This window comes from Peromyscus californicus, unplaced genomic scaffold (assembly GCF_007827085.1).
Source record: "Peromyscus californicus insignis strain IS unplaced genomic scaffold, ASM782708v3 Scaffold_11__1_contigs__length_118956290, whole genome shotgun sequence".
Lineage (NCBI taxonomy): Eukaryota > Metazoa > Chordata > Mammalia > Rodentia > Cricetidae > Peromyscus > Peromyscus californicus.
The window spans coordinates 40,220,163-40,243,473 of record NW_026294402.1 but is presented as its reverse complement, the minus strand read 5'-3'; the positions used below and the strand labels follow the sequence as shown (position 1 = coordinate 40,243,473).

General features: G+C 53.3%; 1 protein-coding gene across 5 annotated transcripts; it reads left to right on the top strand.

The window, feature by feature from the left end:
• Positions 1-4,283: 4,283 nt before the first annotated feature.
• Positions 4,284-21,718, top strand: Sidt2 (SID1 transmembrane family member 2). Of its 5 annotated transcripts, XM_052759057.1 has the most exons (28): positions 4,286-4,718; positions 6,145-6,266; positions 6,503-6,667; positions 6,756-6,801; positions 7,344-7,445; positions 7,539-7,622; positions 9,345-9,444; positions 9,620-9,685; positions 11,191-11,284; positions 11,592-11,644; positions 11,960-11,971; positions 12,494-12,565; positions 12,732-12,803; positions 12,984-13,046; positions 13,800-13,918; positions 14,251-14,324; positions 14,414-14,480; positions 15,012-15,085; positions 15,234-15,357; positions 16,127-16,244; positions 16,831-16,967; positions 17,195-17,303; positions 17,501-17,577; positions 17,748-17,794; positions 18,208-18,313; positions 18,727-18,837; positions 20,114-20,227; positions 20,318-21,718. In XM_052759057.1, exons 1-28 carry the CDS (start codon positions 4,536-4,538, stop codon positions 20,378-20,380), a joined length of 2,574 nt encoding a protein of 857 aa, XP_052615017.1. In that variant the 5' UTR covers positions 4,286-4,535; the 3' UTR covers positions 20,381-21,718. The 5 variants fall into 5 exon arrangements, 4 of the variants coding, with proteins under 4 accessions (XP_052615017.1, XP_052615027.1, XP_052615035.1 ...); XM_052759067.1 differs by lacking the exon at positions 11,960-11,971; XM_052759075.1 differs by lacking the exon at positions 12,984-13,046 and having other exon boundaries at positions 4,287-4,718.
• Positions 21,719-23,311: the final 1,593 nt, after the last annotated feature.

The following is a 23,311-nucleotide window of genomic DNA, read 5'->3' as shown; positions in this document are numbered from 1 at the left end:
ATATCCTTTTCCTGAGAAGCTATGTGAGAAGTTTGAGACTTCTCAGAATGGCAGAATAAGTCTTGTTTAACTGAGTCCTGGCCTGATGTAAAGCCATTTCCATAGCCCTTGAAGGAAAGAGAACCAGACACAAGGGTGGTCCTGGGAAGGAAGAGAACTTGAGTGACAGAAGACAGTGCTCAAACACAGCCCCTCTCATAGTCACACGAGAACAGGGAACTTCAAGTGTGCTTCCTTCACAGGTCTGATTGGATTTGGTTGATCCATCTGCCAGGGCCATGCCAGGTTGGAAACCTTGCCAGCTGCCTGGTGAATGGTCCCTTTTCTTTGGCCCATTGAGCTTCAGAGCTCAGGAAAGATGGCCCACAGGAAGATAGATGTTTTCTGGGTCTGGGGATCTAACTGTCCCTTTAGGACCAAGATTAGCCTGAGCTTTTGTTAGTTTGGTTTTGGTTTTAGAGACTGGGTCCCTTGTTGCTGAGGCTAGCCTTGAACTCCCTGCTTTTACCTTTCAAAGCTGTGATTAGAGGTATGTGTCACCATGCCTGGCTGGGCTGAGCTTTTCATATAATGCCAGGGACTGTAGTAGCTGGCCTTGCACAGAAGGCCAGAGCTCTTTCCTGAGACCTCCACAGTTTCCCTGTGCACCCACAAGCCTGGCTTTGAGACCCAGCCCTGCCTTCAACAAGCCAGGTCTTCTCCCCTCTCCTACAGGTTTCAGAAAGGACCTATTCATAACAGGTCCCTCCCTAGAGGGAAGGGCAGGAGCAGAGGAAAGTTCTGGGCTTGCTGCCCTTGTCCAGAGTGTGGGTAACCAGAGTCTTGCCCATTCAGAGGTTAAGCCCTTGAGACCTTGACCAAGGGAAGGATCCCTTCTGAAAGAGCCAAGTGTGGTCTCAGAACTTTGAAAGGTTGAGGCAGGAGGACTACTATGTGTTTGACGACAGTCTAGCCTGCACAATGGGTGCTGAGCCAGCTCAGGTTACATAGAGAGACCCTGTCTCAACATGGCTCCCAACTCCAGCCCCCACAACCCTCACCTGAGGGAGGGGGGAGGTTACTAGAAGAAATAACCAAACAGGAATGTGGATAGGTCACAGTTGTGCACCCCAGAGGCATTCTCCAACTTTGTTGCAAAAGCTCTTGAGTGCGTTAATATGCCGACTTCTGGTCTCAGCCCCAGCTGTGCGTTTATTATTAGTGATTTTTAACAGGGTCTTACTGTGTAAACCAGGATACCCTTGAATTCATGGTCCTACTGCTTCTGCCTCATAGTGGCTGAGAGTATCGTCATGGACCGCCATGCCTGGCACTCATCCAAGGGTCACGTTTAGAATGCTGCTTCCTTGCCATCCACCCACAGCCCCAGTTAGTACAGTTAAAGCACTAACCAGTCTGTGGCAGAGACTGATCTTGAAGCTTATGTTCCTCTCAGCCCCCAGGGAAGGTCCTGTCCTATAGTAGACCATTTAAATGCCATCAGGCTGGAGGGAGCCCTGAGGTCAGTGTCACAGTGTTTCTTGGAGTTTCTGAGTATTTACCGGTAAGACAGCAGGGTCAAGATGACAGAGGAAGTGAAACCCAACTGGGACATGGAAATCCCATCTGATTCTCCGAGTGTGATGGCCAGTTGCTTGAAGAGCTTGCCGTGAAGTAGCGTGCTAGTCTGAGGGTCCACAGACCTAGGCCTGTTGAGATATGCTGGCACAAAACCTCAGCACAGCGGCTAGGGGCTCAGCCGAGGGGCAGAACACAGGATTAGCATCCATGAATCAATCCCTGGATTTAATGCCTACCCTTTCTCCCTCCCCCACCAAAGGATGAGCATAGTGAGCTACTAATGAACTTTCTGGACTTTACTTAACCATGTGTACAATGGCAAACTGTCCTGTTGTTGATTCAAGGCCTTGCTATATTACCCAGGCTAACCTGTACTTGGAACTGCCATGCCTCAGCTTCCCAAGAGCTTCCCCTGCTGTGGTCTACTTCTTCAAGCATGCTGTGCTTGAACAGGCCAGCTATAATTCTGCTTATTTACCCATGAATTTAGAAGACTACTTGGGACATAGTATGTGCTTATTAAATATTTGTGGGAATGAATAACTATTTGTAGCTGGTCATGGGAAGAATGCTCCTGTAGGAAGACAGTACCAGACGTCGTCCAGACCGGTATAACCTTGCCAGTGGATAGTGCTCTGAGGCAGTAGCATTGGCCTGCATGCTTTCAGCCAGGACGTCTGACAACTTCAGGGTTAGCCGTATTTCTTTTTCTTTAAACATGTAATTTGTCTAAAGATACAATACAGCCAGGCGGTGGTGGCGCACGCCTTTAATCTCAGCACTGGGGAGGCAGAGGCAGGTGGATCTCTGTGAGTTTTAGGGCAGCCTGGTCTACAAAGCAAGTTCCAGGACTACACAGAGAAACCTTGTCTGGAAAAACAAACACCACCACCACCAATACAATACATATCATTGTAGGAAGTTAGTTATTTACTTATGACACTGGGGGCTGAACCCATTGCCTTTTGTGTTTCTTTTTAAGTATCTTTATTGTGTGCATGTGTTTGTGTCGGGTACATATGCTATGGCACGCATGTGGAGATCTGATGACAACTTACAGAGTCAGGTTTCTCCCTTCTCCTTCACCGAATGAGTCCCAGGGATGGAGCTTGGGTCACCAAGCATCGTGGCAGGCACCTGCACTCTCTGAACTACCTCATCCACCCCTTTTCACATTAAAAAATGTTGTAAATTTCGTTTATTGTTGTTTGTGTGCTTGTGTGTGGTGTGTGTGAGCACATGTGCCAGATGTGTGGAGGTCAAGGGACAAATTTTTATGTGGGTTCCTGGTGTAGAACTCAGGCCAGGCTTTTACATGGCAAGTGCTTTTACCCACTAAGCCATCTCAGCTCAGGTTTTTTGTTTTTTTTTTGGTTTTTTTTCGAGACAGGGTTTCTCTGTGTAGCTTTGCACCTTTCCTGGAACTCGCTTTGGAGACCAGGCTGGCCTCGAACTCACAGAGATCCGCCTGGCTCTGCCTCCCGAGTGCTGGGATTAAAGGCGTGCGCCACCACCGCCCGGCCTCAGCTCAGTTTTTATGTATGTTTTTCTGTTTATGTCTGAAATTTGGAATATACACCACTTACATAGTATCATTCCTAAATTCCTACTTTTATGTCCCTTAAGTGTTATTAAGAATCCATTTTTAATGGCTTCATAATGGTGCATCTAACTACTCCCTCACTGTGAACAGTTTCTTTTGAGCTTTCTCAAGATTACGGGGATGCAAATTGCTGCCTGCATATCTTATTTATTCCCAGGACACAGTCCCAGGAGTGGAATGACTGGATTAAAGTGTATAAAGCTCTTTTAAACCTCTAGAAACAGAGCCAAAATATTTCCTCGAAAAGTTTTTGCCAATTGACACTAAAGGTCAGAATCTTTCCTTGGGCTTTGTCAAAACAAACAAACCGGCCTGGCAGTGGTGGTGCACACTTTTAATCCCAGCACTCAGGAGACAGAGGCAGGTGGATCTCTGTGAGTTTGAGACCAGCCTGGTCTACAGAGTGAGTTCCATCCAGGACAGCCAGGACTACACAGAGAAACCCTGTCTCCAAAAACCAAAAAAGCAAACAAAAACAGCCTCTGCAGAGAAGCTGGCAGGTTGGAAGACATCCTAGTCCTGGCCACGGTGTGGCCCCTACAGTGGGAGGGGAGCGGCAACTCAGCCTCCATTCAGTGGGCAGGTGGTTCTTCGGTTTTTATGAACCAGTGAGGGGGGAAAAATGAAGCTGGGGTTAATGCCTTGGGGGGGATTCCCTGCTTGAGCAAAGAGAACAGCTGTCAACAAAACCCAGCACTTCCCTGGGCGCTGTGAATCTCGCCTGTAATGCCAATACTAGGCGATAGAGGCGGGAAGAGGATCAGAAGTTCAAGGCCCTCAAGTTTACACAATAGGTTCCAGGCCGGCCTAGGCTATGTGAGACCCTGACTCAAAAAAAACAAAAATCGCGGGCCACAAAAACAAGAATCCAACACCCAGTGATCCTTCAATAAAAAATCCCTCCAGACCCTGGCAGGTCGGCGAAGGAGGCGGCGACGGCAGCGTGGGAAGCAGTTAGGGGCGGCCTGGCCCTTTAAACCCGCGTCGGTTTCTCCTGACGTCAGCGGGCGGGCGCAGCCCTGCTGTTTACCGCGGCGCGGCGCCTGGTGGCCCAGAGTTCTGCGCCGCGTCCGCCGCCCTTAAAGGGCCCGCGTCCGGGAAGCCTCCGGGCCAGGGCCGCCGCCGCCGCCGCTCTCCGGGCGCGAGCGGACGCCGGGTCTCCGGCCGGGCCGGGCCGGGCCGGGCTTGCGGGTCGCGGTGCCGCCCACGCGAGCTGGGGTCCGCGTGAGGCCCAGGAGCGGCTCCAGGGAGGGGACGAGTCCTATCTCAGGCCGGGGTTAAAGTTCTGGTCCCGGTGAGATGCTGGAAGCTGCTGCGGCAGCCGCAACGCGCCCGGTCGCCGTCCTGTCGCCAGTCCCCGTCGCCCCGGGCCATGTTCGCCCGGCGTCTGCCCTTGTGCGTGCTCCTGGTGGTCGCCGTCGAGAGCCACCTGGGGGCTCTGGGGCCCAAGAACGTCTCGCAGAAAGACGCGGAGTTTGAGCGCACCTACGCGGACGACGTCAACAGCGAGCTGCTCAACATCTACACCTTCAACCACACCGTGACCCGCAACCGGGTGAGCGCGGGGGCCCCACTGCCGCAGGGCGACCGACAAGGTGGACGCCCAGTCCGGCCTCGATGCCACCCCTGCCCTCTCCGCCAGCCTCCGAACCGCCCTCCCCTTGCCCAGGCCTCGTCTCCACCAGCTTTCCCTGCAGCTCCAGTTGGGCAGCTTCCCTACCACCAGCTGTGATCCGGGCAGGTCTACCCTGGCTCTCCCCCTGGAAGCTGTGTGAGGTCGGGGTGAGGGAGAAACTGGCTTCTACCGGGCTTGCTCAGACAGCTCCAAATGGGGCCAACTTAGAACCAAGCTCTGTTCCAGCAAGTTGCTGCCACACTTCATAGGGAGGTGAAGGAGGCAGACCTCCTTGCCTCCGAAAGCCAGCTGGCCTTGTAAGTTGACGATGACCGAGATAAGGGCCTCCGCAAGCCAGCCAAGTGGCGAGAGAAAAGGGAGTTTGTTTCAAGCTCAGAACTGTGTCTGACTTACTCATTTCTCCCCAGTAGTGAAAGTCGAAGGCGGGCGTAGCTGGGCCCAGGCAGAGTGCAGCCTGGAGAATACTTGCTGCCTGGCTCTCTTGCTCTCTCTCCAAGGCCAGATCTGGACTGACTGGGAAGCTGTGGAGTTGAGAATGAGGCATCTGGGGTTTTCTCGGGGATGGAGAGGGGTTTGGTTTCTGGCAGGCCAGGATCTAACATCAGGATCCATTTTCCTGCCGTTTGATCTGTCTTCTCTCCATCCAGTATCCAGAGTCATCATCCTAGAAGGGGCTCCTACCTTTTGGGGGAGGAAATGCTGCCCTTAGATTTGGTTTCGGCAGCCTAGGAACTAATAACATTCTTGTGATTTGTCACTGTCCTGTGTGGCTTCACCCACAGCAAGGGGTGCATTAACCCAGAGGGGGAGAGTTGACGGTCCAGTGTAAAGTCACTGCCCAGCTTGGCCCTTGGTCAGACATAGAGATGTAACTGGGATTTCAACACTCTCCCCACCGTTCCTGTTCACCCCTCCCTGCAGGGCTCCGGCCTCCAGATTAGTTGTGGAACCGGAGCTTCTTGCTGGTTTCCTAGTTCCCGAGGAGGAAGATTGAGGACACTTCTTGCTCTCCTCTGTCAGTGTGTGTATATGAGTGTACATGTCCATGTCTGTGCACGTGGGCTATCCTGGAACCGCCTAAGACCTCTTCTGCAGATGTCTGGGACCTGCTGTTCCACAAACCTGCTTCTTCCAAGAGCAAGCGAGCTTCCGCAAGCCTCATATCCCTCAGTACCAGCCCCTCCTAGAGACAGGGCTTATTCGCACACAAGGAGAAGCATGGATGGTATCCTGGCTGCCCAGGATGGATAACCCAGGGCAGAGCAGGGCACGCAGTGTGTAGAGTCATGTGTTCGAGGGACAGTGGGGCCGAGTTTGAGTGAGGGCACTTCCTTGTCATCTGCAGACTGAGGGCGTGCGAGTGTCTGTGAATGTCCTGAACAAGCAGAAAGGGGCGCCTTTGCTGTTCGTTGTCCGCCAGAAAGAGGCCGTTGTGTCCTTCCAGGTGCCCCTGATCCTGCGAGGGCTGTGAGTAGGACCTGGGGATGAAGGGAGGGGTGGCCTAGCCAGGCCTTGCAGGGAGCCTCCCCCTGGAGACCCTTTTGTTCCCCCTGTCCCACCCCCCAGCCCAGTGTCGGGAGGGCCAACTCTGTCAGCCCAGGGCTTGGGAGGTATGGGGACCTGATAGAAAGAATTGCAGCCTCATTTCTCAGTCGTGCCAGACTGGCTGGGACTAGTCACACCCTCTCTGTCTTGGACCATAGGTATCAGCGTAAATACCTCTACCAAAAAGTTGAACGAACTCTGTGTCAGCCCCCCACCAAGAATGAGTCTGAGGTCCAGTTTTTCTATGTGGATGTGTCCACCCTGTCACCAGTCAACACCTCTTACCAGCTCCGGGTCAACCGTGTGGACAATTTTGTACTCAGGTATTCAGGGTGGAATGAGGGGACCGTAAAGCCCTAGCCTTCTTCCCAAGAGTTGGGGGTGACTGTGGGGTTCTTCTCTGCCCTATAGGACTGGTGAGCCATTTACCTTCAATACCACTGCAGCCCAGCCCCAGGTAAAATCCCTTGTCAAAAATGGGGGTCTCTTAGCCTGGCGTGGTGGTACATGCCTTTAATCCCAGCGTTTGGAAGGCAGAGGCAGGTGGATCTCTTGAGTTCAAAGCCAGCTTGGTCTACAGAGTGAGTTCTGAGCCAGCCAGGGCTACACGGAAACCCTGTCTCAAGATACCAACAACAAAAAGAAAATTGGGGGAGTCTTGAACATGAGAGCAGGAGCAGTCATGGGGAGTGCTAGGACCACCATGTTAATCCAGTCTCTGTGGAGGGACTCTTGGAGCCAGGCAGGGGCAGTGCGGTGATAGGGTCTGGATGCTGTCTTTCCTGCTCTGCCTCTCAGGCACTGTCCTGTGTGTCCAGCTGAGGTTGCAGGAGATTGGCGCTCAGGGTCATGCAGGAGTGGGCTACTCATGGTCAAGGCTCTTCTCCCCGGGTAGCCACGAAGATTCTGGTACCTCCTTGTAGGAGACTGATCCCTTCTTAGAGGGGCAGAGAGCACCCTCCTGAGATGGCACTCTCCCTGCCCTTCCTGTGTTCTCAGTACTTCAAATACGAGTTTCCTGATGGTGTGGACTCTGTAATTGTCAAGGTGACTTCTAAGAAGGCCTTCCCTTGTTCAGTCATCTCCATACAGGACGTCCTGGTAAGTTGTCTTCCATGTTCTCTTCACCAGAAAGTAGTTGGGACATTGGAGAAAAGGGACAGGGCCCATCTGCCTGTTTCTTCCTTCCTCTAGTGTCCTGTCTACGATCTGGACAACAACGTGGCTTTCATCGGCATGTACCAGACCATGACTAAGAAGGCAGCCATAACCGTGCAGGTAGGAAACTTTTGCACAGGACCCGAGAGCCGGTGCCCTTCCCACACCCTACACTTGTCTTTCTGCCCATTCCTGCCTTACACGAGGGCTGCTTCAACTTCTTCCACTGCGACCTTTGTGCTTGAGGAACTTTCCTCCACGGAACCATCTCACTGGCTCTTTTTTTTTTTTTTTTTTTTTTTTTTTGGTTTTTCGAGACAGGGTTTCTCTGTGTAGCTTTGCGCCTGTCCTGGAACTCACTTGGTAGCCCAGGCTGGCCTCGAACTCACAGAGATCCGCCTGGCTCTGCCTCCCGAGTGCTGGGATTAAAGGCGTGCACCACCACCGCCCGGCTAGCCATCTCACTGGCTCTTAATTTTGTTTTTTGTTTTAATCAGCAAGGGATTTTATTCAGAAGTAATGTGAAAGTACAGACCAGATCTTCTTCAAGAGAGCAGCAGAGGTTTACTTAGAAGCGGCGTTCTTATTTTATTATTGTCAGTGTTGAGGGTGCCACTTCGCATAAGTGTATAGTACAAAGTGGCGGAAGCATATTTAGGGCCATTTTAGAAGCTGCCGAGTTCTCGCTTTAGCAACACATATACTAAAATTGGAATGGGGGCTGGAGAGAGGGCTCAGCAGTTAAGAGCACTGGCTGTTCTTCCAAGAGAACCCAGATTTAATTCCCAGCACCCACATGGCAGCTCATGACTGTCTGTAAATCTAGTTCCAGGGGATCTGATACCCTCACGCCAATGCACATAAAATAAAATAAATAAGAAATAAATAAAATTGGAATGGTACAGTGGTTAGCATGGCCCCTGTGAAAAGATAATGTGCAAGTTCAAGAAGCATTCCATAATTTTAAAAAAGAAATTGTTGAAAATCTTATCCTAATCCCAAGTCAAAACTCATTGAGTCCTTTAGCAACAGAAAACAGTTTTTTAAACCAAGCATCCTACCTAATCCAATCCAGTCCCAAGTTCTGATTATCCTCACATGCTTGAGAAACGATGGGAGGAAAATACTTAGACATCTTCTTTTCTGTTTCTAAACCATGATGTTTCTACGAGAGCAGAAAACTTGGGGTATGCGGTAAACACACTGCAGTTCAGAGCATACAATAGTCTAGCGTCCAAGCTGGCTTTCAGACAGTGTTCCTTGGCTTCCTGTGGTGTGATGGCATGCATGGTACAAAGTGCACATGTGTGTTCAGAACCAAGGCTGAGGTGACGTCACCCGATATAGGGGTGAGTGCTTTTAGAAGCACCTTGGATGTAGTGTGCATTTGATTTTGAATAATTTTTCATTGTCACACATTCAGCAACCTTTGCTGGATTCTTCACCACCCCCATATTCCACTCCTGTGATTTTGGGTTCTCATAGATGTGAGTGGGGCCATCTCTACTGGCTGGTGCCCCAGACAGCCTGTGTGGGCCACGTGCTCATTCATGTGTTCACCTGGCTGGAGTGTGGGTACAGGTTTGGGCTCCAACCCTAACTCCACAAAGATAATGGCAGCACCTCTCCTGTGGGTTTATCCGGTGGTAGAGCATCTGCCTGCCATTTGACAGGCCATGTAATTAGACTCTCAGCATCACAGAAACGTGAGGGAAGGGGATCTTTGCAAGGATTAAGTAAAATTATGAGAAGAGCCTATAGCATCTGGTCCAAAGTTCATAAAAGAAAAAAGTGGTGGCGATGATGATGCTCATCACTGTCTTTGTCCTTCTCCTCCTCCAGCGTAAAGACTTCCCCAGCAACAGCTTTTATGTGGTAGTGGTGGTAAAGACCGAGGACCAGGCCTGTGGGGGCTCCTTGCCCTTCTACCCTTTTGTGGAAGGTATGTTCTGTGCACTGGCTAGGGACAGCTCAGGCAGACAGACGAGCCTCCGTGGCTGCTGGTGGATCCGATGGGATGTGAGTTTGGGGCCCTAGACTCTCTGAGACCAGGTTCCACCAACCCTAGCTAAGTTCCAAGCAACCATTTCTTTTCCACTTTGACATTTTGCTTCCAGATGAGCCAGTGGATCAAGGGCATCGTCAGAAAACCCTATCAGTACTGGTTTCTCAAGCTGTCACATGTAAGTGTGGGTACCTGAGAAAGATGGACAAACCCCCTGCTTCTCCCTTTCAGACACAGGAAAGCAAGTGTTCTTTGAGTGGTAAGGGTGGCGAGGACACTCCTACCCAGCAGGCACTGGGACAGAAAGGAGTGTTCTGAGCAGGCTTCCAGCCAGAGAGATTCAGAAGGTGGATCCCAGTGCAATATGGGACAGGGTCCTTGACCAAACTGAAGAGCAAGTTCTCATGTGCTCCCTGCTATTTAGCAGTGGGATCTCTGTCCCTGTCTCTGTGATAGAAATAATGAAATCTGTCCTGTTAGATAAACTCAGTTGTGAAGTTTAACCCAGAATGAAGAGTATTGGGCTCCTAGTCAGTGCTCAGCAATGTCTACTGAGTTGTTTTTTTTGTTTGTTTGTTTGTTTTTTGTTTTTTGTTTTGTTTTGTTTTTTGAGACAGGGTTTCTCTGTGTTGTTTTGGTGCCTGTCCTGGATCTCGCTCTGTAACCCAGGCTGGCCTCGAACTCACAGAGATATCTGCCTGGCTCTGCCTCCCAAGTGCTGAGATTAAAGGCGTCCGCCACCGCCACCCGGCGTCTTCTGAGTTTTTAAATAGGGTCCTTTCTAAATTGGAGAATATAAGATCAAAATAAGGAACTTGGCACAGTGGCATACCCCTCTTTAACCTAGCAGTTGGGAGGTAGAGACAGGAAGATCAGTAGCTCATCCTTGGTTATGTCATGAGTTCAAAGCCAGTTTGAACATGAGACCTTTTCTCAAAAAAACAAAACAAAACTGGGGCTGGAGAAATGCTCAGCTGTTAAGAGCATGGCTGCTTTTTCGGAGGACCCAAGTGCTAATCCACAGCATGCACATGGCAACTCCCAACTATCTGTAACTCTAGTTCCAGGGGATCTGATACACTCTCTTGACCTCCACAGACACCCATGTGATGGTGCGCATACATACATGCAAGCAGGGTACTCACACACAAAAAATAGAAATAAATGCATCTTAAACGAGCAGTTATAAACCCAATATACACACTAAGTGAATTAATTAATAAAGAGCAAAATCAAGGATTGTGCTAGAAGGAGAGCCACCTCTCCTGTGGCTTATTTACTCTATTTATTGAGCCTTCCTGTATGCCAGAACTACAGTTCTTAGGAAGCCCTTAGGTGGGGCCAGGAGGGCTCTGTAGGCTACTGAGAGTTGGGATGAGCAAAGGACAGGTCACTGTGGAAATGTACAACAGAAAAGACCACCCAGAGGGCACCGTCTCTGAGCTGTAGTTTGAAGGTTAGGTCAACATGGAGTTTTCTAGAAGTAGGAGAGAAAGTTCTAGGAAACAACATGAGCAGATGGGCTCAGGCCAGAGTTTGGTGTATTGAGCAATGGCCAGGTCTTCATACTGGCCGGGCCTTGCCTTCAGGGGAGGAGGAGCCAGATCCCAGCAGTCCCTGGGCATCCAGAGGCAGCATGGGAAGGCCTGCTGTGTTCTCACCTTTCTGTTTCCCTCCCCATAGCTGAGGCCTACGTTGGTGGGATGCTCTTTTGCCTGGGCATATTTCTCTCCTTCTACCTGCTGACTGTGCTCCTGGCCTGTTGGGAGAACTGGAGGTGAGGTGGGACTGCTGGGCTGTTCCTTCCTCTGCAAGGGGCATGGGATCCCAACTGGGATGATCTTGTAGTTGTCTTCAGGGGCAGGCAGGACAGGTACTTGTTGGGACCTGTGGTCCATGGGCCATTTCTTTGTAAACAGACTCATCTATCATCACTCCTTCCCAAGCTGGGGACACCCCATTATTCCCTGATGTGGGGGAAACCCAGGATTGAGGAGTTATATGGATAGAGAGGATAGAAGGAAGATTAGCCTAGCCTAGGGTAGGTCCTCATCCTTTCTCAATTGTCCTCTCCATTCCTGCAGGCAAAGGAAGAAGACTTTGCTGGTGGCCATAGACCAAGTCTGCCCAGAAAGTGGTATCTCCAGGGAACGGGGGTGGGCGGATCTGTGGTGGGAAGATGGGGGCAGGGATGGGGAAGGGAAGGGTCAGAGGAGGGCGGGTTGGTAGCTTCTTTACGTTCAGCCTAGGAGTAACATTTCACAAGCGGGGGTCGTGGCTCACCCCTCCATAGAGATCCTGGAAAGTTCCCTGTGGTCTGTACTGGTGGCTAGCTACCCTGCCAGCCTGCCTCAGGCAGTGCAGCTCAGTCTCAGTTATTAACTTTCCATTCTCTCTCTTTCTTCCACCCCTTCTCTCTCTGCCTCCCCTCCTGCTTGGACTTCTCTCTCAGCTTCTCTCCTTGGTAAGCTCCAGGTGTTGTGGGCAGAGGAGCTGCTGTCCATGGGGAGGAAGGTGAAGCCTAGGGCTGTCTAGGGGAGGGACTTGGACACCAGACGTCATTTTCTTCCTTGGTGGCTTAGATGTGTTGTTTCCTTGACCATCCTTCATCTATTTTTTTTTTTTCTTTCTTTTCTTTAAATTAAAAATTTTTTTAGACAAGATCTCATTCGTAGCCCATGGTAGCCCTACTGGCTGACTATGTAGTCCAGGCTGGCCTCAGGCATGTAGCGCTCCCCCTCTCTTAGCTAGGCGAGTGCTAGGATTACAGGCATGAGCTCCCATGCCCAGCTTGTCCCCACTCTTAGGACACAGGGTGGCATGTTTGCTTGGAGTGACGTGGTTGTGGGTGAGGTGGGTTGGGATCTGTGTTCTCTTGCTGCTGTCCTGGCTCCTCTGTGGCTGTCTTGGTTCTCTCTTCTCTTTTCCCGGGCTGTAGGCTTCCCTTTGCCCACAGGCCTCAGAGGACCTTGACTTCTCATTGCAGGTCACCCTCGGGTCTTGGCCGATTCGTTTCCTGGCAGTGCCCCTTACGAGGGTTACAACTATGGCTCCTTTGGTAGGTGTCAAAGTCAGTACTGTATTTGCGCATGCCCAGCCGCAGCTGCTTCTGCTGCCACCTCCTGTTGGCCACGCCTTGCAGCTCCTCGGGGCGCTCTAGGAACAGATCTAGAGTCTCGTTCTGGGTCACTTTCAGCTGCCTCACCACTAATTCCTGCTTGCAGACAATGGTTCCGGATCCACTGACGGGCTGGTTGAAAGCACAGGTTCAGGAGACCTCTCTTACAGTTACCAGGGTGAGTGGGCCAAGCAGTGGGGTGTGTGCTACAGGGCTGCTGTTGACTAGGTGAAACTTCCTGGTGGGCGGTTGCCTCTCTGCCAGACGCTGGAACCAGGGAAGGGCTGCTCTTCTGCCCCCTCTTCCTCTCCTTCCTACTTGGCCTCCGTTCCCCTGTAACTTTCCCTTTCCTTTGAAGGGCACGACCAGTTCAAGCGGCGCCTTCCCTCTGGCCAGATGCGGCAGCTGTGCATTGCCATGGGTAGATGTGGGGAGGGGGTAGGGCTGCCCTGCCAATCATTTCCTGCCAGGATGGTCAGTTAACAGAGCTGGCCATCGCTGGGGCCAGAAAGATGCTTAGTGCATGGCTTCCCTATCACGTGCCACCAGTGCCAGCCCACATGTCTTCTGAGATAGACAGGCACTGGCCACCAGTCAGAGGTCCTCGTTTGCTGTCTTCTTAGCAGGGTCCTCCCTCCCTGGCTTGCTGGCCAAGGGATCCTGGGTCTGGGTGTCACCTTCTGGCCTTTAGGGCTTTGGCCAGGTGAGGTAACAGGAGGAGATGAAGACAGAGGATGGGTGCTCTTTCTCAAGCACTTGCCTATATACCAAGACTTTAACCCACGGGTGGCCATGGCGTGTCTTCTCAGAACCCAACAGGACTGGGCACCTTCTAATCTGCATGACTGGCCAAGTTCAATCCTGTTACTTATGTCTGGGGTCCACGCAGTGTCCTAGCTGGGAAAGCCCTAGCTCAGGGACCAGAGCCAAGAGTGGAGCAGGACTGGAGTCACTCCTGTTCGGTGGCCCCTGGCAGAACTGCCCACTGGTTCCCACTGAGTGAGGAGTACCTCTCCTCCCAGCACCTGAGCCACCTGCCCTGCCGCTCTGAGCCCTGGCCCACAATTAGCCTTTTCTGCATTGTTGAATAATTCTGACAGTTGCTTCTGGTGGGTGGGGGCAGACCCACTGTTCGGTCCTGCTGGCCCAAGCCCTTTTCCTTTGCCGTTCCTAGACCGCTCCTTTGACCCAGTGGGTACTCGGCCACGATTGGACTCCATGAGCTCTGTGGAAGAGGATGACTATGATACATTGGCCGACATTGATTCAGACAAAAATGTCATTCGCACCAAGGTCTGGCACACACGGCCTGGGCCTGGTCAAGGGGTTCTGAGAAAGGGACTGTGTGGAGGCCTCATCCAGCATATCTCTGTGGCATGTTAGGGAAGCAGAAGGAAAGAGCTGAGCTGGGGCAGGCAGGGTTGATTCTAGGAGAAATCAGCCTGACCTCCAGTCCCCTCCAGACTAATTGGGCAAGCCCTCTTGGCCTAATTAGCCACAGAAGTGGGAAGTCCCAGAACCCTGCCCACTGAATTCTGACTTGTCTGAGGGAATCCTACCCTAACCTGGGTGCCGGGGTTCCCCCGGGTACTGGGTAAGTGAGGCTCACCCCTGCTTCTCCTCAGCAATATCTCTGCGTGGCTGATCTGGCACGAAAGGACAAACGTGTTTTGCGGAAAAAGTACCAGATTTACTTCTGGTGAGTGGGCTACACAGGCAGGGACTCCTGTTACTACAGGGCAGCTCCTTGGGTCCTGCCCACCTTACCACGGCCCTCCCGCCCCTCAGGAACATAGCCACCATTGCGGTCTTCTACGCCCTTCCTGTGGTGCAGCTGGTGATCACCTACCAGACGGTGAGAGGGCAAGGGTTGGAGCATCTGTGTGTGACTCTGCCTCACCCTGCAGAGCCACTGCTCACAGAGACTGCAGTGAACAGAGGTCATAGGTCAAGCAACAGCTTTCAGATCCCAACTTTGAGGCACTAGACTTCTGAGCATCAGTTTCTCCATCTGCAGATTGGGGACAGAATGAAGCTGGGGTGGGGTCTGCAAAATAGAGGTCACAGGACTTTGTGTGACTTCCCTTCCCTCCCCTTACTGTGAGGCAAGAACTTGAGGAGTTGTCAGTCATATATATAAAGAGGATAATGGTAGGCATTTTGCCATTTGAAGCATGCACCACACACACACACACACACACACACACACACACACACACACACACACACACACACACTTTGTCAAGGAGCACCAGCCTGGGTACTGTGTATACACGTCAGCCATGCTGGTACTGTTCATGTTTTGCCGGTTGGACCCAGAGGGGTGTGGCGTGGGCTCCTTGCTGAGTCAGGCATGTTAATAGCTTTGCACCCCTCACACACACAGGTGGTGAATGTCACAGGGAACCAGGACATCTGCTACTACAACTTCCTCTGTGCCCACCCTCTGGGCAACCTCAGGTGGGGATTGTGCTGGCCCAAGGGTGGGTGGGGAGGGTAAGCAGCAGTGAGCAGGGGAGGGTGGGGCTTTGTGAAGCCTGCTGGGCAGAAGAAAGGGAAGGATCTGAGGGCCTGAGTGTAAGCTAAGTACCTGTCTTGTCCCTTCTAGCGCTTTCAACAACATCCTCAGCAACCTGGGGTACATCCTGCTGGGGCTGCTCTTCCTGCTCATCATTCTGCAGCGAGAGATCAATCACAACCGGGCCCTGATGCGAAATGACCTCTATGCTCTGGTGAGCCAGACACTGCCCACCAAGGCCTCCACCTGGCAAACTGACCTTGCCTAGTCCAACTCAGCTCTGTTTAGCCTGACCCCGCCATGCCCTGTTCTGCTCTACCTTACCCAAGTTGCCCTGCACTGTCCAGCCCAGATCTGCCTTGCCCTGCCCTGTTCAGGTCCTCCCTGCCCAGATCCTCCCTGCCCTGTCCAGGTCCTCTGTGCCCTGCCCAGGTCCTTCCTGCCTAGGTCCTCCTTGCCCTACCCAGGTCCTCCCTGTCCTGCCCAGGTCCTCCCTGCCCTGCCCAGGTCCTCCCTGCCCTGCCCAGGTCCTCCCTGCCCTGCCCAGGTCCTCCCTGCCCTACCCAGGTCCTCCCTGCCTTGTCCAGGTCCTCCCTGCCCAGGTCCTCTCTGCCCTGCCCAGGTCTTCCCTATCCTGCCCAGGTCCTCCCTGCCCTGCCCAGGGTTCTCCCTGCCTTGCCCAAGTCCTCCCTGCCCTGCCCAGGTCCCCCCTGCCCTGCCCTGTCCTACCCTCCCCTGCCCTGCCCACATTTTCCCTACCCTCCCTGCCTTCTGCTCTACACTACCCACCCCTGCCCTGCCCTGCCCACCCTTTCCCTGCTCAGCTGTTTTATCCTGCCCTCTCTGCTCTGCCTTGCACAACCCACCCTGCTGCACACTCACCACATAGCCCAGTCCTTTTCCTCCCCCTCCCCTCGGGTCTCCACTCGGGACCCTTCTCTTCCCACCTCACTTACCTCCCTTCCCTCGCTTTCTCCCCACAGGAGTGTGGAATCCCCAAACACTTCGGTCTGTTCTATGCCATGGGCACAGCACTGATGATGGAGGGACTGCTTAGTGCCTGTTACCATGTCTGCCCCAACTACACCAACTTCCAGTTTGGTGAGTGCTGCCTCCTTGTCTGGCTGGGCCTCTACCGTCCCAGGTCACCAGCTGGTAGGAAGCTCGGAGGCTGGCTTCTGAGTGCAGCTTCCCATATTAGAAGATGCACAGCTAAGCCAGGCAGTGGTGGCCCACGCCTTTAATCCCAGATCTCTATTATCCGAGAGTTCCAGGACAGTCGGTCAGGGCCATACAGAGAAACCCTGTCTTGAAAAAGCCAAAAGTAGATAGATAGATAGATAGATAGACAGACAGACAGACAGACAGATAGATAGATAGATATAGAGAGATAGAAGATACATACATACATACATACATAGAAAACGAAAGGAAGGAAGAAAGAGAGAGAGAGAGAGAGAGAGAGAGAGAGAGAGAGAGAGAGAGAGAGAGAGAAGACGGTCATCCTTAACCTCAGGGAGCAGCAGACTCTGGCTAGCAAGTGGTATGATTCAGGGGCAGGTAAGGGGCTGAAGTGCTGACCCTCCAACTTGCTCATGGCATTCCAAAGCACTCTTTTGCGGTCCGGGCTGGAGTTGTGTGTGGCGTCCCTGTGGGTGTCTCTAGCTCACGCCCTGTTCCTGCGCAGACACCTCCTTCATGTACATGATCGCTGGCCTCTGCATGCTGAAGCTGTATCAGAAGCGGCACCCCGACATCAACGCCAGTGCCTACAGCGCATACGCCTGCCTGGCCATCGTCATCTTCTTCTCCGTTCTGGGCGTGGTGAGGGCCTGGGCTACTCTGCATGCCCCACAAGAAAGGCACATGCGTACACTCACCCTGTCCTCCGCTGCAGGAGAGGTCCTGCTGCTTCCCTCAGGGGCTGTCCGTGGTCCCTCTATAATTGCAGCCTAACCAAACAGCCTGCCCTAGTAAGGATGCAGGCATAGGATAGCCTGGGAGCAGCTACCCTCAGCGCCCCTCACCCCACATTGGGGGCTCCCCCACAGGTTTTTGGCAAAGGGAACACGGCCTTCTGGATCGTCTTCTCAGTCATCCATATCATTTCCACGCTGCTCCTCAGCACACAGCTCTATTACATGGGCCGCTGGAAGCTGGGTGAGGGCATGCCCCGGGCGTATGAGGGTGTGGGGGACCTTGGGTACCTGGACTCACAAGGGACCTTTGATTTCTCCTTGGCTGGAGGAGTCACTGGTGGGAACTGAGAGTCCTCCTTGTGCTCTCTGGGCTGTGCTCTCTGAAGTCCCTGGCTCCTCTCAACCATGGCATTTCAGTACCAGGCCTTCTCATTGCAGACTCGGGGATCTTCCGCCGCATCCTCCACGTGATCTACACAGACTGCATCCGCCAGTGCAGTGGCCCCCTTTATACGGTACCTGCCCAGCTCCCCATCCCCTTCCTCCTCGGATTCCCCTCCTCCCCGTGGGATCGAGGTGTGTCCGAGAACCCAGGGTAGCGTGGGGTAGGCTGACTTGAGCCTTCTGCCGCTTCTCTCCCTGTCTCTCTCCCCCTCTCAGTCCCTGTGTCTCTGCTTCCCTCCAGGACCGCATGGTACTTCTGGTCATGGGCAACATTATCAACTGGTCTCTGTGAGTGTGGCCATTGGCTGTGGAGACAGCTGGGGACATAGTCAGCCACTAGCTGACTTAGGGGGCTAGAGACAATTTTGAAGCATTGGCCATAAAGAATGGGGGCTAAAGAGAGAGGTGTTAGCCGGGCGGTGGTGGCGCACGCCTTTAATCCCAGCACTCGGGAGGCAGAGCCAGGCGGATCTCTGTGAGTTCGAGGCCAGCCTGGGCTACCAAGTGAGTTCCAGGAGAGGCGCAAAGCTACACAGAGAAACCCTGTCTCGAAAAACCAAAAAAAAAAAAAAGAGAGAGGTGTTAATCACTGGGCTTCTGGAACCTTCTGTGAGTCTCTGAACACAGTCCAACATAATGATGAGGCATGGTGGGGTGTGGGCAGAGGTGAGGCCCTCCCCCAGACCCACTCCCTCTTCCAGGGCTGCATATGGACTCATCATGCGCCCCAATGACTTCGCCTCCTACCTGCTGGCGATTGGCATCTGCAACCTGCTGCTTTATTTCGCCTTTTACATCATTATGAAGGTGAACGGGAAGGGCTGAGCTGCCTGAGTTATGGGGACAGTGGGACACTGAGAGGAAGAGAGCCTCGCTGTCCATGTATCCATGACAGTGAACTTTGGGGGGTGGCTTGAGTCTCTTGTATGTACCCCTGGGAGTCACCTGCTGAGCAAGTGCTCTGCCACCAAGCCATACCCCAGCCTGAGTTCACTGAACCTCTGAGGACTGGTGCCTCCTAGTGGCCTTCCATGTTGTACAGGGTGAGGGAGTGCCCAGCCAGTGCCTTTGTTGGCTCAGGGATCTGGGTACATGGACACCTAGCTCAGGGTGGGTATCAGGTAAAGACAAAGGCTGCCAGCATGAGACTTCGTTGGGTTCTGTGGTTGAGCCCTGAACATGCGGGAGGGGCCTGGCTGACAGCCGCATGCTTTCCTTAGCTCCGAAGTGGAGAGAGGATAAAGCTCATCCCCCTCCTTTGCATCATCTGCACCTCGGTGGTCTGGGGCTTTGCGCTCTTCTTCTTCTTCCAGGGACTCAGCACGTGGCAGGTGAGTAGGCACCTGCAGGCTCTCCAGGCTCGTAGCAAGCCAAGCCATGGCAAGTTCTCCCCTGGGGCCAGGCCTTCCTAGTGACTTCTCATTAAAGCCTCCTGATCCACATGCCAGCCGAGAAATGTGGGCCTGTTACTTCAAAGGCAGCTGAGTCTCAAAGAGGCCGAGTGACATCCCCCAGGGCATAGAGCTAGTGTGTGGCAGCTGTGGTTTAAAGCCACCTGGTGTGCATCAAGCTATAAATCTGTGACAGAACTGAACATGTCTCCTGGGCATTGTGGTGCACACCTTTAATTCCAGCACTCAGGAGACAGAGGCAGGTGGATCTCTGTGAGTTTGAGGCCAGCCCGGTCTACAGAGGGAGTTCCAGGACATCCATGGCCACATAGAGAAACCCGGTCTTGAAAAACAGAACAAAACAAGAACATAACATGGCCTCTGCCTGTACAGTGTTGAATTCACAGTCTAGTTCAAAACAGACACTGCCAGCTCATGTCTGGTTTTTGGTTTGTTTTAAGGCCAAGGATCAAAACTGTGCCCTTGCACATGCTCAGTACATGCTCTGCCACTAAGCTACACGCCCCCCCCCCCCCCCCATAGCTAGATCATGTTTGAAATGAAAGACAAAGCAAGTCAAGGTAGTGGAGTGTGCAGGAGAGAGGAGGGTGAGGCTTCTGAGTTAGGGCCTGGGAGAGCTTCCTGGAGGAGGCAGACTTTGTTCTTGGCCATGGTCTCATAGATAGAGCTATGTAACTCACGCACTGTCACCTGAGCAGTCACACAGGTTGGAATGACCAAGGCAACTTTGATGTGCAAGAACACACTGATTTCAGAGCTTGGCCTAGGCTGTTCCAGACATAGGGTCAGAAAATGTTTAGGTGGGTAGAGCAGAGAGGGTCTGGAGTGTCAGCCATGGCCACTGTTGTCTGGGAACAGAGCATGGTCTGGTATAGTACTTGGGGCAAAACCACTCTGAGGTCACTTGAGAGTGAGGCCAAGCCCTGGCAGGCAGTGAGTTGGGGCTTCTGGGCCCACCTGGCTTTCTGAGTGGAAGCTGTGGTAATCCCAGCCGCCTGCCATGTCTGACGGGAGTGGTGGGGTGAAGCAGAGAGAAGAATTGGTGTATTTGGGAAAAGCCATTGTTAGCCATGGAGGGTAAGGGTAAGTGCTTCCTGTCAGGGACGAGGGGGTGCCATGGAGTGGGTTGGAGTGGGTTTGGACCTGGCCTTGCCGAAGCAGAGTTAGTAGGCTGCTGGCCCTGTCCCTCTGCCAGAAAACGCCCGCAGAGTCCAGAGAGCACAACCGTGACTGCACCCTCCTTGACTTCTTTGACGACCACGACATCTGGCACTTCCTGTCCTCCATTGCCATGTTTGGGTCCTTCCTGGTATGTGGGATGTGCCTGGCCTGAGGGCAGAGGGGGCGGTAGAGCAGACGGCCCCTCCGTCCCTGTGCCTGACCCTCTGTCCACCCTTAGGTTTTGCTGACATTGGATGACGACTTAGACACAGTGCAGCGGGACAAGATCTATGTCTTCTAGCAGGCGTCCTCAGACCCAGGCTTCACCTCGTGGGGCCCCGAGCGCCTCCGCATCACCTGCCAGGTGCCACCATAGCACCAAGGGTGTGAGTCCCAGCTGTGCTGCCCAGCACTGGATGGCGTGGCAGGACTCGGAGATTCCAGCCCAGGCCTGACTCAGGACAGTTGCCGGTGGCATCGAGCCTTGCAGCCGCCTCTGCTGAGGAAGAGGCCTGCCCCCATTCCCCAGACACTGGCCAAATTGCTGCTTTCTCTCTCAGTGTTGGGTCCTCCCCAGGACCCTTATCCGTCCATCTGTCCTGTCTGTCCACTGGCTCCTCCGTTTGTCCCTGTGGCGAAGGAAGGTGGGAGGACAATGCCCTAGCCCATTTCAGGCCTTGCCTTCTCCCCAGCGCCCCCTCCTCTCAGCCTAGGACCCACAGACCGCCCTTCCTCCCATGCTCTGCTCCAGGACTCTAGTCTGGTGCCTGATTCTCTGTCCAGCACCAGGACCCTAGTTCTCTGGGTCTGCAGCTGGCTGCTATCACTGCCCACTCTGGCCTGCCAGGAGGGATGCAGGTAGGAGACATTGGGGGCTGGCCAGCTGGTGCCAGGTTTATGGTGCTAAGGCCTGCAAGGGCCTAGGTACGACCCTCCTCCCTCGGACCTGTGCTTGGAGCTGGCTCTTGAGCAGTGAGTCAGTTCAGTTTGAGTCTGATCTTTGGGGCTGAATTCAGAGGTCATGTCCTGATCCCACCAGCCAGCAGAATGATGCCAGCACCAGGGTTGGTGGGAAGTGGCAACTCACTGTCCCCTTCTGCACCCACAGTCCTGCCAAGCCCCGGCTGGGGGCCCCTCAGTGCCATTGACACTGCCCAAGAATGTACAGAGGCCATGGAGGAATGGTGCCAAGCACACAGCCCTTTTGCCTCTTTCAGGGGAGCAGGAGCCCCAGTGCCTGTTTTAGAAGGGGGGGGGCATGCCAGCTCCCTGTATGTCCCTGGCCCTGCCTCACTACAGGACTCAGGGCTGGCTTCTGAGTTTCCGTCCAGTATTTAGCCGAGTTCTGTGTTAGTCACATGGGCCCAAGAGCCTTGGTGTTTACATGGAGTCACCCAGCTCTGGGCCCTGGCCACTCTGGTCCTTGGCTCTGTTTCACTCCACTGAGTTCATTCCAGATGCCAAGGGGGTTGGGGTCCGGGAATGTATTTCATTCTCTCCACCATGTTTTTATAGCTCTTGGGCTGGGAGAAGAGGCAGGTCTGGGTCTTTGTTTCAGAGCTCTGTTCTGTGTCTCCATGCTATGGTTGCAATTCTGTTTCTATGAATGAGTGCATTCAATAAAGACAACCAGACCTGGGATCTGGGCTTTTCCTCGTTTGTTGGCTGGTACAGGAGCCTTCCTGTCTCGTTTCTGTGCATGGCTGCACTGGAAACTGCGGTTCCTGGATTCCACCAGGGTTTTTCCTTAGCCTCGGGCCACCTGTTAATTTTGTAAACATTTGACCCTACCCTGCACTTAGCACTGTCCAACAGGAGCAAGGTACTGAAAAGGTCTGTGTCTTCACCCTGTGATAGCCTTCACCTGGCCCACAACACCTGCCTCTGCCCACTAGGTGGAGGGCAGCATCCCTCCCAGCCAGCTGGGCAGATGGATGGATATCCAGGCTGAGCCCATAAATGTGCCTGAGGTGGGCAAGGAGCTTGCAGGCCAAGGTTTTAAAGACTGTTCGGACCGGGTGGTGGTGATGCCTGCCTTTAATCCCAGCACTTGGGGGCAGAGGTAGGTGGATCTCTGAGTTTGATGCCAGCCTGGTGAACAGAGCAAGTTCTAGGGCAGCCACGGCTCCCCAGAGAAACCCTGTGTTGAAACAAAAAGGCTGTTCAGGAATGGCCATCTGGATGGCAAACAGAATCCAAGAGGAGGGAGTTCTTATTTAGACTTCAGCAAAAGAGGATGGGATTTGGGATCTGGTGAATTCAGGACTAACTAGTGTCCAGGAGACCCCTGGATGGCAAGTGTGGTCTTTTCTGCGGGAGCTTCCTGTTTATGATCTTCAGACGCCACTGGGGGGTGCTGTAGCTCTGTGTACTGTGCTCCTAGCTCAAGTCAGCCAGGTTGGCTGTAGGAGGCGGAGCTTCCAAGGCCGAGCCTCCCCTCCCTGCTGCTAGTTTTGGGGGAGGCTAGCTCACTCAGCCTGAGGATCCTTCCCCCTCCCCTTTCTCCCTCTCCATCCCTTTCCTGAAATTCCCAGAATTAGGGGCGGGACGCAGAGACTCCACTAGAGTCTTCTTACCTTTTAAAAAATTACATTTAGGGGCTGGAGAGATGGCTCAGTGGTTAAGAGCACTGACTGACCTTCCAGAGAACCCGGGTTCAATTCCCAGCACCCACATGGCAGCTAACAACTGTATAACTCCCAAGATCTGACACCCTGCACATAAAATAATAAAAAATTACATTTATTTATGGAGTCTGTGTGTCTGTGTGTGGCATAGCACACGGGAGGTCAGAGAGGAGCTGGTTCTCTGTTTCCACCATGTGGGTTCTGGGGATTGAACTCAGATCATCAGGGTTGACAGCAAATGTCTTTAACCCGTCCCGTCGTCCCCACCCCGACCCCGGTCTTCCCATCCTTTCCCTGTCCCTTCTCAAGACTGCTGGAGCTAGGTACAAGCAAGATGTGCTAGAGGATCCTTTCTGGGATGATAGAATCTCCCAAGACAGGCTCTCTTGAGGGGAGGGAGGGGATGAGCCTGCCCTAGTCCTCCGACCCTGGTGTCTCCACAGCCTTAAACACCCCACCATTTCACTGCTCTGGATGGGGCCAGGGCTGACTTGCTGCTGAGCTCTCAAATCCCACCCCCTAGTGAAGCCGCTTACTCCAGCTGGGAGCTCTCCCCACCCTGAGCTGGGTAGTACAGCTGAGAGAGGGTGTGACATCCTCTCCAG

What these genes read in the sequence shown, in the direction of transcription:
- Sidt2 (XM_052759057.1), top strand. Translation starts at nt 4,536, where the DNA reads ATGTTCGCCCGGCGTCTGCCCTTGTGCGTGCTCCTGGTGGTCGCCGTC. An exon ending in AGGCAGCCATAACCGTGCAG is followed by an intron (nt 7,623 to 9,344) that starts GTAGGAAACTTT and finishes CTCCTCCTCCAG; the next exon opens with CGTAAAGACTTCCCCAGCAA. An exon ending in GAAATGACCTCTATGCTCTG is followed by an intron (nt 15,358 to 16,126) that starts GTGAGCCAGACA and finishes TTCTCCCCACAG; the next exon opens with GAGTGTGGAATCCCCAAACA.